This window comes from Dipodomys merriami, unplaced genomic scaffold (genome assembly GCF_024711535.1).
Source record: "Dipodomys merriami isolate MVZ:Mamm:240054 unplaced genomic scaffold, mDipMer1.0.p SCAF_1, whole genome shotgun sequence".
In the NCBI taxonomy this organism is placed as follows: Eukaryota; Metazoa; Chordata; class Mammalia; order Rodentia; family Heteromyidae; genus Dipodomys; species Dipodomys merriami.
The window spans coordinates 77,570,985-77,591,375 of record NW_027202270.1 but is presented as its reverse complement, the minus strand read 5'-3'; the positions used below and the strand labels follow the sequence as shown (position 1 = coordinate 77,591,375).

Genomic DNA, 20,391 nt, shown 5'->3' with positions numbered 1-20,391 from the left:
ATTCCAAGTAGTTAGGATTGCTGGCATGGGCCACTGCACCCCAGTCTCCTTTTCCTAAACACAAAGTTGAGTGTTCACTGAAGAGAGAAAGGATTCTTTGAACCCTTGATGGCAAGAACCAAGCTTTCCACCATGGTGGCAATGATACAAGTTTCGGAATCTTGGGCAGACTGGCTTTTATTTATTCACTCATGATTGCATGATTTTAGTTCTGAAATAAGACAGATGTGCAGAAATGTACAAAGTAAGGCATGGTCTTAGTACATTTCCTATTGCTGTACAAAAAGATTTGAGGCTGGGTAATTTACAAAAAGAAATACAAAAGTCTGTTTGACTAATGATTCTGGAAGCTGGGAAGTCCAAGAACATGATGCCAGCTTCTGCTCAGCACCCAGAGAAAACCTGGTGCACATCTTAACATTGCAATGGTTGTCACATGATGAGACAGCAGATCTCTCTTCTCATAGGGTCACTAATGTTATGTGGCAAGGGCCCCATCCTCATGTCATCATCTCATCCGAATTACTTCTTTTTTTTTTTTTTTATTGTGAGAATACCATACAGAGGGGTTACAATAACATGGGCAAGATAACGAGTACATTTCTTAACAAGCATTGTTGCCTCCTCATTGTTTCCCCCTCCTATCCCTTTCCATACTCCTCCCCTCCCCCCCACAGTCCTCCCTTCCCCCCCACCAAAGTTGTTAAGTTCGTTTTTCGACACAATGACTTGTACATCTCATTGTTGCAATGGGTCTACCTGTATCCCTAGTCAAATGATTTGTTTTTTTCCCTTCCCCTCCACAAATTATACCAACATCAAATACAGTGAAAGTATGGGTTATACTGTGGGGGAGGGACATACAAAGCAAAATAGAAATCATCTTATAAATATGATAGAAACAATTGCATGAAAGGAAAAAAAACAAAAAAATATTTGAATACTTATCTTGGGGTAAAAGTTCCACTTCCAAATACCATCAACATTCAAATATCCAACAGGTCAGCTTCTGAGACACACATTCAAATCATAATAGACATCCACACACCACCTGTATTTATAAATGTTAGTATCTTAACAATATTTTAACATGAAAATGATCAGTTACAAATTTGGCTAACATTCCATCTGCCTCTGCAACCCATCCTCATTAACAAATATATGAAATTTAATTTCATCCTCACATATATTTTTATACTTCAGCTACAAATGCCTACATGTATAGACAATACTGCTACATACTATTGCTTTGCGCAATTAAAGAAGTTTGCAAAAGAAGTATTGAGCCATACAGATTATTACTTTGCAATGATTCAATGCTGCTCTTTACCTCCAGAAATTATGGAGAAATTATATCATGTTTTTGAGCCATAAGGAAATGCATTAAGGTACTGTTGGTAGGCTCACACATAATTCAAGCTACTCAGGAGGCAGAGATTAGAACAGGAGTTTGAGGCCAGTGCTTCCCTTAAAAGGAGATAGTTTTAAAGATTCCTCATCTCAATAAGCTCGAGGTGAAGCAGAGCATACTTTTAATCCCAGCCATATGGGAAGCTGTAAAGGATCTCTCTCTGAGGCTGGCCTGGGCAAAAACAGAGGCTGAGGACATGGATCAAGTAGTAGAGCACCTCCTTCACAAGTGTGAGACCCTGAGTACAAACCACTGTACCACCAAAAAAAATTAAAATGATCTTGTTTATATTAATTACAGCATAATGCAGATGGATAAGATCAGACTCAGCCTGGCAGAGGCAGCATCAGCAGGACTTTGTGACTACTTTGATGTGCTGGGGTATAAGGGTTCAGGAACAAAAAGTCTAGGTACCTGGTAGGAAAGTTGATGTCAAATCACTGAGCTCAGGAGCAGAGGAGAAGATGCTGGTATGGTAAGGTGATGTATCTTTTGGACCTGTCCAGTTGGAAGTGGCTACAAGCACACCAGGTAGACAATCTCAGGAGACAGTTGGATGTTTTAACTCAAACTTGAGGCAGGAGATTGGAACCAGAAACTCCTTGGGTTCCTTTGGCCTCCGGTGAGCTTCAGTCTGAGTAGAAATGCAGTGTAGGTAGCTGAGTTTGAGAACCTAGGGTTGGGCCTTTATGTGGAACAGAAAGTATGGGTCACTCTCACAAGATTACTACAGAACTCTGATGGAGAAATCTGGGAGAGTTACCTTCCAAGATCACAGTTATACTTGAAACATTTTTCCCTCTGATGACCTGCTAGGATTTTCTTGCTTGTGTGATTTTATAAATCCTCCCTGACAATAATTTCTGCTCTCAGATATACCATGCCTAAAGAGTAATAAGTTTATAGACTCTGCTAGCCTTTACATAGACTTCTTTCCACTTGACTAACCTCTCCCTGATTATATGTTTAGAAGCTCCAAACCAGTCTGGGTGCTGGGTAGCTCATATCTATAATCCTAGCTACTCAGGAGGCTAAGATCTAAGGATCATGGTTTGAAGCCAGATGGCAGGAAAATCCAGGGACTTATTAACTACCTGAAAACTGGAAGTAGGGGCTGTGGCTCAAAGTATTAGAGTGCTAACCTTGACCAAAAATGCTCAGAGATAGCACCCAAGCCCTGAGGTCAAGTCCAAGACTGATTTCAAAAAAAAAAAAAAGGAGGAGGAGGAGAAGGAAGAGGGGGATGGAAGAGGAGAAAGAGGAAGGAGGAGGAGGAGGAAAGAAGAAAGAAGCTCCAAACTTTGCCAGGATTTGCCAGCAACATATGAGTGACTTCCTATGTATCATGGCTTTTCCAAGAGTTTTGTCTGGGATCTTAGTCTTCAGTTTGTCTTTAGTTTGTGAATGATTTTTAGCAGAGCAAGAAACAGATGAGCTATTTGCAGTTCTGCCTATTGCTCCCGCAGGCCTGGTCTGAGGCCTGTGGTCCATCCTTCCTAGTTTGCAGCTGGCATTTCATGGGAAATGGTTCCCATTTCCATCGGGAACAGATGCCTGTCCCCTCTCAATTCCTGCTTCATGGCCACAAGATGTCCTGAGAGGCTTCTTTTGGGAGGCGTGGGATTGTCCCTAGGAACTCAAATAAAAATGTGGGGTGGAATCTGGAAAGTGTTTGGGTATCTACTGTTGTAAGAGGCCTTAGAGATTTAGGATAGGAATGGGCACCAGGTAGATGGCCAGCAGAGTTGGTATGGGCCCTAATTTCCTATTTGTCTAATTTTTTTCTTCTCTTCTTTGTCCTCCTTTCTCTTGGCCTCTCTTTCTGTCATATTCACGGGAATGATGTCTCTGTTACGATCTGAGGCCTTCTCATTACCACCTGTGTACCTACCTTCCCCTTTTCTTCCCTTCAGCTTATTTCCTGCTCCATAATTGTGCAGACTCCAACACTGCATGACCTTTGTCCATAATGCCCACATCCAACTCTGGATCAGTAGCCCCTCTATGTCCAGGATTTTGATCTCCCAAGATATGATCTGGAGGGCTTTCACCTGCTGACCCTCAGGTCAGCCCCTCCTCAGAGCAGGGGGCAGGGTTACTGAACGCCTGCCTGGTTTCCAGGGCCTATGCGGGAGGAGCAGGAGTAATCAGACACATCTAACACAGATCCCTGTCCTAGAACTCTTCCAGTGGACTTACGCTGGATAAAAGTAAGCTAAACATGGCACAATTTTCAAAAGGACAGCCATGGCTTAGAAACGGCTTCTACTGTCATCAAACCAAGGGTCCGTGTCTCTGAAGTACTGACCTCCGCATCTTGCAAGCCACACATGCATCTCATGGAATTAAACGTGTAGTTCAAGTGTTCCACTTTATTTATACCTTGGGCTACAGGGAGGGGCTTGCTTGATTACTCATAATCTTCCTAATTGAGAAAACAGAGGATTTGAACTTGCTGTTTTCTTTTTACTCATGAACCATTCTAACGCATGATTTTGATGTATTTTCTCAAAACTGAGTACTAGTAGCAGGGTAGGGAATGGCAAAGGGCAGATTGTGACCTACTACACCCAGGCCCGACCTCCCTCCCTTCACTGCGCAGCTGCTGCCACGCCCCGTGTCTGGAGTCACAGAACCTGCTAGAATTAGGTTTGCCCCAAGTATCTGAAAAAAAGCCTTGGAATGGTAGACAAAACTTTATCCTTTTTTTCATACAACTGGGAAACATTACAGAACTTCACTCCAAAAAAAAAAAAAATGTACAAAATTCAGCTTGCACTACTTAGTCACACAGAAACATGAAGAGGAAGAGAAAGTGAGCTTGCTTCTGCTCCCAGGTGGTTTCTATTTCAAAAAGTGCCTCAAAATTCAGGGCCTGCAAATACAGGAAAGGGATTTGCATTTGTTTCTGATGAAAAGTAGAAGGACTCTTGAAAGTTTCAGGGCTCATCAAAGTTCCCACTTAAGTTTTATTTTCTACTTTGGCCTACCTGTATTTTCTCATCCTCCAGAGGCTGCATTCATCAGTCCATTGCATGGGAACTCTCCTCACCCCAAGAGCAGAACTAAGCAGGATCCCATTCTGACAACATGAGTTAACCATCACTAGAAATACTGGCAAGAACTAGAGATGTTTGCATTCTTTAGAGACAGTTTAACATCTCTGGATATATATTCCAGGCTAACCAACTGTCTTCTCTAGACCTTCCTTCTTCAGACTTCCTCTCCCAAAAAGAGAATTAGCCAAAAGCAATGTGTTGAGTCTCTAGTAATTTACAAAATGAGGATGGAACCTCAAAAAGAGTTGGCCATTGGGCTGCGAAGGTGGCTCAGTGGTAGAGCGCTTGTCTAGCATGCGTGAGGCCCTGAGTTCGATTCCTCAGCACCACATAAGAAAAAAGAAAAAAGCTGGAAGTGGCGCTGTGGCTCAAGTGGTAGAGCGCTAGCCTTGAGCTGAAGAGCTGAGGGACAGCGCCCAGGCCCAGAGTTCAGGCCCCACGACCAGACCCCCCCCAAAAAAGTTGGCCATAATTCTTTGTTGGTGTGCAGTATTATGTTGCTGTATAATGTGCTGCTGCTTAGAAAATGGCACCGTGGCTGTGTGACTCTGATCTTCAAAAATGCACTCTTTACCTTGCTCATGTAACTGTAACCCCTCTGTACAGTATTTCTACAATAAAAAATATACAAAAAAAAAGGAAAAAATCTAGCTAGAAGCCAGGTGCCAGTGGCTCATGCCTGTAATCCTAGCTACTCAGGAGGCTGAGATCTGAGGATTGCGGTTCAAAGCCAGCCTGGGCAGGAAAAGCCGTGAAACTCCTATCTCCAATAAACCACCAGAAAACCAGAAGTGGCGCTGTGGCTCAAGTGGTAGAGCACTAACCTTGAGCTGAAGAGCTGAGGGACAGAGCTCAGGCCCAGAATTCAAGCCCCACAGCTGAAAAAAAAAAAAAATCTAGGTAGATTACTTTTTTTTTTTTTTTTTTTTTTTTTTAAATTGTATTTTATTTTATTTGAGAACATACTGTACAGAGGGGCTACAATTACATGGGCAGAATAATGCATACATTTCTTACCAAGCATTGCAGCCTCCTCCTTTGTTTACCCTTCACTTCCCTTCCCTGCCTCCCCCCTCCCCCCACCCAATTTTACCCCCCTCCCCCCACCCAATTATACCCCCCTCCCCCCCCCCACACCGAAATTGTAAAGCTGGTTTTGACATGACATTTTGTACTTCTCATTGTTGCAACAGGTCCACCTGAATCCTTAAACGATTTGTTTGTCCCCATCTCCTCCACATGATATACTGATATCAAATATAGTGAAAGCGGGGGTTACACTGAGGGGGAGGGACATACAAAGCAATAAAGGAATAATCTTATAAATGCATTAGAAATACATGCATGAAAGAAACGAAAACATTAAAATACATATTTAAGGGTTCATTTTCCTAACATCACATTATCTGGCCTTTTCCGCTTGACTCATACCTATACTAGATATTGCAAATAAGGGAAACCATGGGACCTATGCTTCTTTGGGCCTGGCTTACTTCACTTAATATAATTTTTTCCAAACCTTTCCATTTCCTAACAAATGGGGAAATGTCATTCTTTCTGATGGAGGCATAGAATTCCATTGTGTATATATACCACATTTTCTTGATCCATTCATCTACTGAGGGGCATCTGGGTTGGTTCCATATCTTAGCTATGGTAAATAATGCTGCAATAAACATAGTTGTGCTGGTAGCTTTAGTGTGGTCTTGTTTGTAAACATTTGGGTAAATGCCCAAAATAGGTAGATTACTTTTAAAAGAAGTTGGAGAAGCTGGATTGACAAATTCTTGAGCTTAAGAATGCTTCTGGGTTGGCGTCTGTGGCTCATGCCTGTAATCCTAGCTATTCAGGAGGCTGAGATCTGAGGATCACAGTTCAAAGCCAGCCCGGGCAGGAAGTCTGTTAGACTCTTATCTTAAACCATTAGAAAACCGGAAGTGGTGCTGTGGCTCAAGCGGTAGAGTGCTTGCTTGCCTTGAGCTGAAGAGCTCAGGGAAAGCTCCCCGGCCCAGAGTTCAAGCACCACAACCAACAACAACAACAAAAAAATGCTTCTGGGTCTTAGAATAACATTCAGTCCTATCAGGCAAGTTGTTGGGCAGGTGGAGTGAAAGGGAAAGACAAATGCTCTCTTCTTGTGTTCCCTCTTTAGAATAAGAAGATGTACTTGGACATCATCCACACATACATGGAAGTGCATGCCACTGTCTATGGCACCAGCACAAAGAACATTCCAAGTTACGTGAAAAACCACGGCATCCTCAGTGGACGAGATCTGCAGTTTCTTCTCCGAGAAACCAAGGTAAACTTTCAATAAATTGATAAACATTCACCAGGGATGAGTTTACAGGTTTCTTTCCTTCCATGTCAAAGATGAGATCAAAGTCTTTGCTGCTTTTCTTTTCATCAGTGCAGGAGATCTTTAGGCTATAATTTGGGCAGTGTTTGGTAGAGGAGCTGTCACTGGTGACAATGAGTTTTGAGTTTTCTCCAAGTTTACTCACTGATTCTGCCTCCAAAATGTATTTGTATAATTAAAAATAAAAGCAGTATTTCAGTGGTTACAGCACTTGCTCTAGCAGATACAAGGCCCTAGGTTTGATCCCTAACATCATGTGCACACGTGCCTGCGCGCACACTCGCACACACATACACACACACACACACATACACACACACACACCCTTGGGAAAAGAGCCACAAAAAGGAAAAGGTCAGGCTCCAACTAGGAGGATGGACTTTTTCTCTTGAAACAGGAAGCTAGGGATGCTGAACCACCCCAGGAATGAAGTCCCCAACATGTTTTTCCTCACACAGCTCCTTCAGCAAATATGTGCAGGACACTGAATGAGTTGAGGTGAAGGCCAGTCCCTGCTCAAGGAGCAAGGAAAATCATGGTGGAAAATAACGGAAGGAAAGATTTTATGAGGAGATAAGGGTCGGCTTGCCATAGGCATGATCGGAGATCAGACAGTAGAGATGGATTAGAGCACCCTGAGAATTATTTCCACTAAGTGCTAGCATGATGATATCTTGATTTAACACCAGCGGTCTCTGTCCTTTCTATTTGCTGTCAAGGAAATGCTAAATGAAGCGAAAGAACTTGTAAGTAAACCAGAATTTGCCCATGAAAGAGTAGATGAGCTCCCTAAGTTCTTATTTAGGATTTTCCTGAACATTGAGGAGGTACTACCTGCTAGGCACAGAAAAGTAAAAGGCAGTAAGTGGATCTGCTCCTTCAGTGTCCCCTAAACACAGGGAAACTGTCGTCAGCAGGCTCTGACAGCAAGCACACTGACTTTATGTTCCAGGAAGGGGAGACTGATTGAGCCGATGGACTCCATGTATTGACAATTGCTAATCCTTGTGTGACATTTTGTTCTTACAAGTATTTGCAAGTGGCTATCCTCTTTTAATCTCACAGCAGTCTTAATAGGTAGACAGAGCAGGTGTGATTGTAATTGAATAGGTAGACAGAGCAGGTGCGATTGTAATTGCTAGAGAGCTGAGCTTGCCAAAGGTAAACTGTAGTTGAGTCATGGAGGTAACTTCGCTTTGCACTTTTTTTTTCACCTTGCACTTTTTTTAAATTACAAATTGAAGTTCTGCTAGGCCCTTTGCATACCATCCTCAGAAGAACTATTATTGTTTGTTCACTGCATGTATATGTGTTGTTTTGTTTTCTGAAATACTTGAGTATGTACCTAAGGACTCATGCTTACTTGGTTGATTCTCTACCACTTGAGCCATGCATTCAGTAATCCTTTTTGATAGCTATTTGGAGACGAGTCTCATGAACTTTTCTTCCCTGCCTAGCTAACCCCAGTCCTCCAGGTCTCAGCCTCCTGAGTAGTGAGGATTCCAAGTGTGATCCATCCACCTGGCTCTAAACTAAATGGGCCCCTTTGAGCCAAAACAATTGTCTGTTCTTTGTCATCTATAAACACACTCTGATCCTTTCTACCTCTTGGTCATCTGTGTGGTGTCATGAATAGGAAACTCTTTGCTCAAAAACCTGGTTTGTTTTATTTCCTCTATTTCCATCCAAGGTCACCTGTATGGTCTGATGACTGTCTGGGCCCACCCAGAGTAATGTGTGTCCCAGTTTCACTGTTTCCTATCACCTCTGTCTTAGCTCGACATTTTAGGATCTTCAAGATGTCCAGGATCTTTAAGGATGATGCTATTTTTGCCATTTGCCTCATTTTACTTTCTGCCACATCAGATTGTGCAAAAAGTTCAAGTTCCTTTAAAATAACATTTGGCAGAGCTGGTTTTCCACAGCGTGTCATTACTGTCTCACACGCTTCTATTAACCCAGCCTCTTGAAATGTCTTGCTCAGCCTTGCAAATTTTAAAAGAACCCTTACCTACCATCCATCGAACCTGTCGGAGAATGGGAAATAGGCCAAAACCAAGATCCCTGATGTCCAAGGGAGCACAAGAAAAGAAGCCCAAAAGACCCAGCCACAATGGCAGCTTGATTTTGGAGTACAAGAGGCATATATTCATCCTTGAAAAACGAGTGCCTTCTGAGGATGTCACTGATTGAATTACATAGAGCCTGCTTATCTAACAGGAAGATATTAAAATACTCTTTGTTGAGATTGTGGCTCAAATCATGGGCAAATGTGACAAGAATGAGGCAGTGTATCACCCAGCAGCAGGCACAAAAATGATTGAATTTCAGGCTTTGAAATAATGGTATAAAAGACCAGTCTGGCTTTGCATTTGTGGCTCTTCCTACATCTAACTCCTTGCTCTATGTCTCTGAGCAATTTAAAAACGATTTATTCCCATCTGCGCTGGAAGTGGAGAACTAGAGCTACAGAATGAATGGGACCACAAGCTCCTCAGACACATAACTGGAGAGAGAAACAAGTCTGGTTTCCTCAAAGAGATTCGGTGATACAGAAATGATTGATGTCTAATCATCCTCGCACTCGTTACATTTTTTTCACAAGACATCTCTGAATCTCCAGCCCTCCCCACACCAAACCCAAAGGAACTCTTTGCTTAGCAGAATTGTGTCCTGGCATGCCATTAGAGGGCTGGGCATCTCTAGCAGCTTCTTGCTGTGGGGAGCCTGAGAATACAAAAAGAACTCTGTGTGACAATAAAATCAGAACTGAAAACACTTGGAATTTGTTGAAATCAAAAAGTCCCTTGGCCTAGGGGTATAAATTTTAATGAATGAATAAATGGATGGATGGATGGATGGATGGATGGATGATTACCCCAGAGATCACAGATAAGTCATTAAGTACAGTAAACTCAAAGAGTAGAGTTGAGGCTGCAAACCAGGGCAGCATGTGTTTATTTTTGACTTAAATCTCCATCTCTCTCCAGGTGTGTCTTTTTCACCTGCCTAGTTTGAACCTCTTCACTTTCTCCCATCTTCCATTGGACTGCTCCGTATTATGTCTGCCATACTGAATAGTACATTCATCTCCTATACTTCTGTGGTGGCGACTCCAGGGTAGTTTTGAGTTCTAATGTGTAGCCAGATATGTACCTTCTTTTCTGCAGGTGAAAAAAAACTGTAGGTGAAGGTGGTGTGATTACTCAAGGTGTTGCTGTCCCCTTGTCTATTCAAACTCCCCACCCTTCCCCCTGCTAAGAATTGAGTTGCCCTTGATGATCCTGCCCTTGGCAGACATGCAGTGTGTGCTAAACTGAACAATCTTGACACATCACTTCTCCTCCCCCACCCCCAAAACACACACACACACACACACACACACACACACACACACACACAATTGTCACTAGGCTTTGATGCATTTTGAAATCTCTGTGGAAACCTTAGCTTGAGGCTCCCCCACCCCTGGCACCAGACTCCTGTGAAAAGCTCCATGAGAGGGAAGCATCGATGATTGTGCTCACAGGCATTTGTCCCAGTGCTTGACACAGTACCTGGCTTGCAGGAGGTGCTTGCATACAGCTTGATCACACACAATATGAAAACCAGAAGTCTAAACTGCAGCAGGATTCAAATTTGTTGAGTACCAATAGGATGCCACAAGTGGACGATGCCACACCTACCCTTAGGTGACAGGTCACAGTCAAAATGCAGGTTTCATAAAACCACTTTCAGGTTATGTGTATGAAATGGAACGAATTCTGCACTTAGACTTTGGTCCCATCCCCAAGACATCTGATTATGTATATGAGAAAATCTGAGCCACTTCTGGTTCTAAGCAGTATAGAAAGGGATATTTGGCCTATAATTATACAAAGCAGGGAATCAAGATGAAATCCACTGGCCATGTGGGATCCAGGGGCCATGGCCGGCACTAAGCATGATTTATTCTTGTTCTCACGAGTCATACATGTAAATCTCTGAGATCTCCCTAGCGGTGGACACTGCCGTACCGATGCCCTGGTCTTTTCTCCTCTCCCTGATGTTCCCTATGTCTCCAGGCCCTGTGAGTGGCAACCCTAGTGCTCGCTTGCTTTGGAGAAGTCCTTCGACCATTTCTGTTTCATGTACTAGTTTCCATTCGCTGTCAGGAAGCCATTTCCAGCATGCTTAATTCTGACAAGTTCTTTAGGTCATCTCCCTCCCACCTAGAAGGGGTGAAAGTGGTAAATGTACGTGCGTCCTCTCATACCTTACCCTCCCTCTTCCCTGCCCAAATGGGGATGTGGAATGAAGAGTGAAGAGGAACAAGTCAGTAACTGCTTTAACTTTCAGACCAGGAGTGTTAACTTATGTCTGAATTCCCAGCTACTTTAAGAGGAAGAAATCAAGAAGATCACAGTTCAAGGCCAAGCCAGGCCAAAAAAAAAAAAAAAAACTTAGCAAGACCCCGCCTCAAAATAAAAATTAAAAGTAAATTTAAAAGATTAGGCACCGTAAGGCATACCTATAATTCCAACTACATAATAGAGCTAAGTAGGAGGATTACCATCCAATCCAACTTATACCAATAAAGGATACCCTACCTGAAAAACAACTAATGCAAAAGGGCTAGGGGCATGGCTAAAGTAGTGGTAGAATGCCTGCCTGGTAAGCATAAGACCCTGAGTTCGAACCCCAGTACCACCAGAACAAAACCACACAGAACTTGCTCATTCTTTGTACACAGACACACCTAATTACTGGAAAGACTTAATCCTATTCATATTTATGCTTTTGCTCATTTGTCCTACAAGTATGTACCATGTTCTAAATGTATTTCACTCTTGGACACATAGCTTAAGTAGAAGAATATCTCCCTAGCAAACATGAAGCCCTGAGTTCAAAACTTCAGCACCTTCAGAAAAGAAAAAGTATTGTTCTGTGGCAGTGAAGTCCATGAAGTGGCTGGGTGAATTAACTGCAGAGGCTGGGAACCAGCACATGTGTGTTACACCGATGTGTGTGGTCACAGTGTGTACTGTAACTGAACGGACCTGTCATCTCTACCGCTCATCAGGGCCCAGGTCCTGTGCTGTCCTTGCTGTGATTTTTTTTTCTTTCCACAAGAGCCTATGATTTCGCCTTATAATCAGCTGCAGCAAAGCCAAGGCTGATGTCTCGTGGGTGAGTAAACCCATGTGGCCTTGCTGTTGGCTGCCTATTCACATGCCTGGTCTAGAACTGATGGGAGGCAAGCCATCAAGGAAAGGCTTTTCCAAGGCAGTGATGCCCCAGCTTTCAATGGTGACCATTTCAGGATGGCCCACCGGCAGATGCTCAACATCTCCAGTTATAAACTCACCCAGATACTCTCTTACAGCCCCATCTCCAAGTCAGTGAATTTACAAAGTATAATGCATTTGATTTCATGTTTGGGGCAAATGAAAGTGTAGGAAATTTGGATCTTGGTGGAGGTGTCTGAAGCCTAGTTAGTTGGTCTCTGGGAGTAGACTAGAGTCTGCCCCAGGAAAGAGCCTTTGGTGTGGTGTAGTAACCAACTTTGAAAACTTAAATATATATGACCAGCACCATTGTCACAGCCTCATTAACCCCTATAGATCTTCACCAAAGCCAGCCTGCAGACACAGAGAGTCCAGGCTTATGGAGTGTCAGAGGATGGCACTAATCAGGATGGGAGCGAACATGGCCACTGTTTATCTCATCCTTCAACATCAGGTGCTTGAGGAAGACAGGTGGACAGAAAGGGACCCTTCAGGCTACATGAAAGCAGCCCTTCCCAGGAAAATAAATTGTTTTCTCCATCCCCAGCCACTGTATGGGTTCTTTCTAAAGCCATACAAGGACTACTTTTCACCAGAAACATGATGACTCCCAGTCATCGAATGAAGAATGAACAAGTAATAACAAGTGAGGCCAGTCATGGAATTGGCCTCTCTACATGGCAATCACAGTAAAGCATCCCATCTCTTCATCTGATAGATATCTCTCCCCTTCCTCATCCAGGCCCTTTGTGAAACAGGAAGAACTCATAAAGGTAACGCAGGTGTGGATCATCCTATAAAATTCCTGCAAACACAACTCCCATAAACCTGAGCCAAATGATACAAGAACACGATTATAGCTGTGTGATGTGGCAGCTGGATGTGAATTTGGGCCACTGTTTAGCAATGGTGTCAGGTCCTGGGATAGTGAGAATATTTCTATGTAACATCCATGTAATCTTCCTGGCAACCCAAGAAATCATGCACTATTATTTCTTCCATTTTAGATATGAGACACTGAAGTATAGAGCCCCTGTATCATCTTTGCCAATACAGAAAATAGATTACAAATGAGCCTCAGAGAATCAATAGTCAGAGGTGACAGACAGTAACAGTAATTGAACTAGCAAACCATGTCCTTGGGATTCGACCCCTGGTCTTGCTTACAGAGCAATGAATGCCGTTAATCCCACACTGTTCTGACAGTTTTATGCCATGCAGTCATCCTAGGAACTTCCTGGTCCATGGTTAAAGGAATCTTTGCTAAGTGTCCCCCACTTAGGGGTTAAAACAATTTCGTGGCCCTTTCATATAGAGAAAGGTTCTGAGCGGTTTAATTGATCTTTTGTACGTAGGCTAAATGTCCCAATCCAGTGCCAGAAATAAGAGGTATGGCATTCGGTCTTGCTTAGCATTGATTTGTAATTTTCATTTTAGAGCGTAGAATCTTTCTGTGTAGCAACACTCATGGATAGAGCTTAGGAGATGTTCCATCATCCAGTGTATCCTTGTTAGACTTGGTTTCTGGGGACCAGGCAAGTACACACAAAATAGGGCCTCTTTTCTTTAAGCCTTGATACTTGAATGCCTTCTTGCCTCTTGGCTCTTTCATCCATGCTAAGGAAATCTGTGAGCACAGTGATGCAGGAGTGAAGGATCAGCGGCAAAGCAATTTAGTTTAGCTCAGGTACCAGTGTATGGCAAGCCCAAAGCATGCAGAAGTTGACGACTACATGTGGTAAATTCACTGCCAATGTTGTTGTCATTCAACCCTCAAATGTACTATTTGACCTTCGTACATCTGTTCCATTGTAATGTCACAGGTAATGACTATGCAAGAAGCGGGGGGGGGGGGGGGGGGGGAGGGGATTGCTTATTGACAGAAGTGACAGAAAACTGTTATTTTGGTGTTTCCAAGTCATGCATTTCCTGCAATCTTAATTAGTGTGACGAGAAACCTTATTGCCAAGAAATTGTGTAGTGTTTAATCTTCTTTTGAAAATAGTAAGGCTTGAGAGAGTTAGCTCAAAATGTTTATTTTATGTGTACGAAGAGTCTGTTGCCAGCAGAGCATAGAAATTGGTGTAGATTGTTAAAAGATATAATTAAACCTAGGTCACATTCAAGTCCATTAAGCAACAGCCTCAAATCCTCTTAATTAATAGGTTCAGATTGGTTGGTCTGAAAGAGATAATTAATTTTTCACCACAATTTTCCTATTTGAATTGACAAGCATTGTACTTTTTCTATTTGCTCCGTAGTTCTGGACAATTTCTAGTTGAGAAAGATATCTGTACTTGGTGGCAGGCCCTGATTTTCAGAGGTCAGAAAATATTGTGGGCTCCAACTCTGCCCCTTAAGCCCATGGAGACCCAGTCCGAATCTTCTAGCAATTTTCTTCTCTGAGTCAAAAAGATCCGCATGTTTTATGCCATCCTGTGCCCAGCCATGGCCTGATAGAGGTTGTCTGTGTGTCCTTGGACAGCTGACCCATCTTCCCCAGAGCATGACTAGGAAGACAGCCCAGAAATCAAAAGCCCTAAGGATGGTTGAACTCTACACTGAGTGAGCTGGAATGTCTTGGGAGGCTAGCACATCACACTCTTGCCTGTGTGTGTTCCGCTGCTGTCTGTCCAGCCTCTCTACCTCCGAGCCACCAGGGCCAGGACAAGCCCTGTGGGCATGAGTTCTGCTAACCTCACTTCTGTTCACTGAAGAATAAAAAGATGCAGAGCAGAGGTATCCAGGTACTACAGAGATTTGCCTCTCAGCATCCCAAATTCTACCACCATGTTTTCCCTCACCTTCATGGCCTGTGATGGCACTTCTGACCCGAAGAGAATGACCCAGCCAGGAGTGGAGCTCTGAAGTCCTCCCAAAGCCTCTTTTCTCTCCAGCCCCTTTCCCTAGGTACATTGTAGACATGACGGAGTTTATTCCACAAAAAAACTCAGCATAGTTGAATATTCTGTGTAGAACAGAAGTGAATAGGGTATTCTTTTAGAAAACCTGAGCTTCTCCTTCTTGTCCCAGAGTTCCTGTGGGAGCTGTATGGTTGTCCAAAAGGTCAGCTCTGGGCTATGCTGCCCTGGTCTATGCAGTCTGCATCAGGGAACCTGCCACCATGCACTCCAGCAGACCCTTTCTATAGCTAACCCTTTGCAAGCAGCTGCAATGCCTCTGTGGGGAAGAGAGGAAATGGAGCCCCGAGCTCAATCCAGTCACCCATTCCCTGACCTGGTTCTTCCTCCAAAGGAACTATCTGCCCTGCTCTAGAGCCCAGTTGGCTTTTGTCACTTGATGCTCCTGTGGGCACTAGCGCCAAGTACAGACTCTTTGATGTGGACATTCCAGGCTTCGGAGGCCAGGATCCCTGGCCTGCATAACCCCAGCAGTGCAGAGGGTATGTGGTAAAGTTTGTCTATGAAATGCTATTCCATGTGTAGGTTCAATCAGAGCCGCTGAAACAGCAGCATGCCCCCTTTGTCACGGTGGCTCCCTGCTGGTACTGGGATCCTGATTTTAGGGATGTGTTTTTGCTGCCATCTATTGTCTGCTTAGAGGAATTGCATAGCGTGCCTGCTCTGGTGAGGGAGGTCCCCTGGCAGATGGACCCTGCAGAGCACCCTCTGCCCCTACCCAGGGGAAAATAAAAACGAGATGTTGTCATCCCCCAGTGAAAAAACCATTATGGAAACCTGTGTTTACTGACCTACCATCGTTTGAAAGCAGTTCCATTTGAACTGTAATCAAACCGCCAAGTGACCTTTCTGTCCCTGGCTCAGCAGCCCTGAAAGGGCCTGTTGTTCTGCTGTTTCAATGAAGAAACCTTCTGTTTGGTTAAGCAAGTGTTTTTCCAGTCATGTCTCCTGGGGAGTTACAGAAAGATGATTGTTGGGTCTTGGGTTTTGTTGTTGTTTTTCTTTTAGTACCCCCCAACCTCTCTACACACACACACATACACACACACACACACACACACACACACACACACACACACACACACACACACACACACACACACACACACACACACACACACACACACACACACACACACACACACACACACACACCCCATTACACCCTTTCTTTGCTTTCTTAGCAGAAGAGAGTTTGCTTAGCCACACTAATTTCACCAGGGCTTTCACAGTCTCTGTAGTGTTTTGTAGAGCCTAGTATGAGCCCCTTTTCTTTACCCCCACCTGCCCTCCCTGCCCCAGGTCTGATAGCCTTCCACAGTGCTTGAGGTATTCAAAGGAATGAACAACAGTGTTAGGTTTTTAAAAAGAGGTGACCGAGTAAGAACTGAAACTGCACCACGCACGTGGTATTCAGGTAAGGGACCAAGCAAGGTTGGCACTCCACGCGGCTTGCAAAGGAAAAAAAAGAGAGCGGTCTGGCGGCGGTTTAGGCCTTATATAGGGTAGGGGGCGGGGAAGGGTGTGTCCAGGTAAAGGGAAGTGGGATCAGGTGGGAGAAAGGTGTGGCCACATCAGGTTAGGATGTGACCTCAGCAGATGCGGACGTGACCTCTTCCAGGTATCCCAGTTGCCTAGGTAACGCAGGTACTGGGCGAGGTCTGTTCGTCGTCCAGGAATGGACCTTACAAACAGGAGAAGCCCCTGTGAGCCAGGCCAGTCCTGACTGATATGTTGTTGTCTTGTCTTACAGTTGTTTGTTGGGCTTGGGTTTCCTTATGAGGGCCCAGCTCCCCTGGAAGCCATTGCAAATGGATGTGCTTTTCTGAATCCCAAGTTCAATCCACCCAAAAGCAGCAAAAACACAGACTTTTTCATCGGCAAGCCAACGCTGAGAGAGGTGAGTATCAAAATTATCCTACGTTCAATAAGAAGAAGAAAAGGAATTCAGGTGTTGCTCAGTTAGAGAGTACTTGCCTAGTGTACACAAGGTCCTGGCTTCTATCCTCAACATGGCAATATAATGTAATCTTGTAATATTATGTAATAATAATAGTGATTTCTCATCGTCCATGGAAAATTGGTTCTAGCCCTGCCCCTGTGCATATACAGATACCAAAATCTGGGAATACTCAAGACTCCTGTGTAAACTAGCATAACATTTGAATAAATCATCTCTAGATGACTTAGCTGTAAATAGCTGTTGTACGGTATTGTTTAGGGAAGAATGAGGAAAAACATCTGCACATGTCCAGCATCAAGTATTTCTTGCATATTTCTGGGTCTACAGATGCTGAACCCGTAGATATGGAGAGCTAACTCTATTGTAAACTTCATCTAATGTGGCTGAAGCTGGAACATGGGGGAGGGCTTGAAGGGCAGATCCAGAGGCTTAGGGAGATGAATAATGATCACACTACCTTATTAGTGGCCGGGGCCAGGATCTGAATCTGCATCTTCCCCCACAATGTATCTTTTCACACTACTCCAACCCTGGAATATAGAGAATGAGATCAACTGGGTAAAACCTTCATGGGGAATCAACTCTCCATAATATGCTGTGAAGAATATAAAAAATAGCCTATGAGCCGGGTGCCATTGGGACCTATGCCTGTAATCCTAGCTCTCAGAAGGCTGAGATTTGAGAATTACAGTTCAAAGCCAGCCTGGCCAGGAAAGTCCATGATATTCCTATCTCCAATTAACCAACAAAAGCCAGAGGTGCAACTGTGGCTTAAAAGCCTTAAACAAAAAATCTGAGGGACAGCACCTAAGTCCTGAATCGCCTGTGAATGTTCTCAAAGAACTGCCACCTTAAGACACAAGGTGTATCCTGTGAGACTGAAGTAATGTACCTGATTCTGTAGCTTACCAACAACAGGCACCATCCTGGGAAGTAACCCTTTCTATTGTCATTCACAGAAGCCTTGTTTCTGTTTGAATTGCCTTCAGACATCCTCTTAGAAATCCTCAGTGGGTGACAAATCACCAAGGGGATAGTTGGATTTGATTTGAGGCAATAAACAAAAGTCATTTCCAGCTAAGTGTGAATGAAGCTTTGTGTTTCTGTATCTGGGCAGAAACAGGTGTGTGTAAGAAACCGTAAGATTGGTTTACTTGTTAGTTCCAGGTAGTTAATAAGTGGCTCTGGCTCAGGGCCTCTCAGGGCCTCTAGCTAGGGGCTTATACCCATGGACAGCCAGCCCTCCTATGATGTAGAGCAGCACTGTGCTTTAAAGTGTTTACTTTTTTACTTTTGCTGCTTTTAAATCCTTCTGGTTTGCTTTCCTGTCTCCCAGATAGTACATAATATGCATTTCCAATGGTTATTCGTTAATGAGGCAGGAATCATACCATGGATTATTTTGAGAATTCTTTCTTCCAAATCTTTCTACCATTCATGAAATGGCCAAAAGAGAAGTAGAGCAGGCTGACCCATACATTAGAGGTTAACCATGGCCCGGATGACCTCTGTCCAGGGTTAATTGTATGTTTTCTTGCTTGCTTATTCCTTCTGCTAGTGTAATAAATTTGAACTCTTCAGTTTGGTAAGTGGTTTCCTTATCAGACTTTGTTCATCAATTACTCAATAATAATGTATACCTGTGTGTCAGGCGCTGTGAGAGGGGTTAGGGCATAAAGATCTAGCCCATTGTTGGGGAAGGATTAAAGTACATGCCCCAGCATGCAGTACGTCTCAGTTTAGGAGGCTCTGCTTTTGCTTGTGACTATCTTCTTTGAAACATTGGAATTTGAGATAGAAAATAGACATAAGTCATCCCTAGGGGTTTTTTGTTTTCACACCTAGAAACTATATATTTAATGTATACAACTTTTGGTTGATGTACATATACACTGTTAGGTTATCTCCTTGATCAAATCAGTTAACATGTTCATCACTTTACGTAGACTGTGTGTGTGTGTGTGTGTGTGTGTGTGTGTGTGTGTGTGTGTGTGTGTGTGTGTGTGTGTGTGTGTGTGTGTGTGTGTGTGTGTGTGTGTGTGTGTGTGTGTGTGTGTGTGTGTGTGTGTACCAGATTTGCCCTCTTGGCAAGTTCCAATATACATTGCATTGTTCTTAACTGTAGTCATCATGCTGCACAGTAGATTTTTAGAACTTACTCAGCTTATTTTTTGAATTTAATTTTATTGTCAAGGTGATATACAGAGGGATTATAGTTACATACATAAGGTAATGAGTACATTTCTTATCTAACCTTGCTACCCCTTCCCTCATTTTTCTCCCACTTTCCCTCCCCCTCCCCAGTCTTCCCTTACAAGTTGTAAAGTTCATTTCCAACATATTGTCTTATAGTATCCCTGTTGCATTAGTTCACCCTTTATTCTTTGTCTCACTATTTCTTTGTTCCTCTTCCCATCCCCAATTCAGATAAGCATATATACAAGACACGGGGTACTAAAATACAGTGACAACAGGGGATAAACCAAAGGGGGGAAAAAAGAAAAAAAAAATAAAATAACTCTTGGAAAAAATTATATTAAGTGAAATAAGCCAGGCCCAAAGAAACATAGGTCCCATGTTTTCTCTTATTTGCAATAACTATATAAGTATAGGACAAGCAGAAAAGGTCAGAAGCTACATACATATGACCATATAAGATGATGTGAAGTGAAATTAATCTGAAGATAGGGACACAGTGGTTTTTGTCTTTCTTGCTGTTAACGTATTTAAAATGTACTATGTGATTTGTTTGTTTCTCTTGTATGTTCTTCCCCCATGGTATAACCCCTGTTTTCACTGTATTTGATGTCAGTGCCCTGCATCTTGTATATACATTCTTCTGATTTGGGGAGGGGAAGGGAAATAACAAAATGTTGAAAATGAACTTTGCAACTTGGTGGGGGGGAGTTGAGGAGGTGTGGAGGGAAGGGATGATAGGGGAAAAACAAAGGAGAGAGTAACAATGCTCGATAGGAAATGTACTCATTACCTTACTCATGTAACTGTAACCCCTCTGTACAGTATTTTTACAACAAAAACCATGTAAGAAAGCTCCTTAAAAATAAATAAAATAAAATAACTTCACATAATACATTAAAAACAACAACAAAGAAAAAACTTGTTTCCATATCTTAGAGTTCATTTTGCTTAGCATCATCTTATATGGTCCTAGGTACATAGCTAATGAGCTATTGTGATCCTCTTCTAGGACTATCCTAGACATATACTAATTATTACTCATGAGGGAAACCACGGAGTCTATGTTTCTTTAGGTTTGGCTTGCTTCACTTAATATGATTTTTTCCAAGTCTTAACTGAACCTTTGTACTTTGTGATCAGTATATATCTTCATTTACCCTACCACCCCACATCCCTGGGCAACTATTGTTAAAGTCTGCGTGGTGAGTTCTG

The 20,391-nt window shown here is 43.1% G+C and overlaps 1 protein-coding gene across 6 annotated transcripts in view; it reads left to right on the top strand.

Annotated features, from left to right (window-relative positions):
- Mgat5 (alpha-1,6-mannosylglycoprotein 6-beta-N-acetylglucosaminyltransferase) overlaps positions 1-20,391 on the top strand; it is a 359,457-nt gene that overhangs the window by 302,301 nt on the left and 36,765 nt on the right. For all 6 annotated transcript variants that reach the window (XM_070024198.1, XM_070024207.1, XM_070024236.1 and 3 more), the window contains exons 12-13: positions 6,623-6,772; positions 16,771-16,917. In XM_070024198.1, the coding sequence (XP_069880299.1) occupies positions 6,623-6,772; positions 16,771-16,917 (297 nt within the window). The remainder of the gene's footprint in view (positions 1-6,622; positions 6,773-16,770; positions 16,918-20,391) is intronic.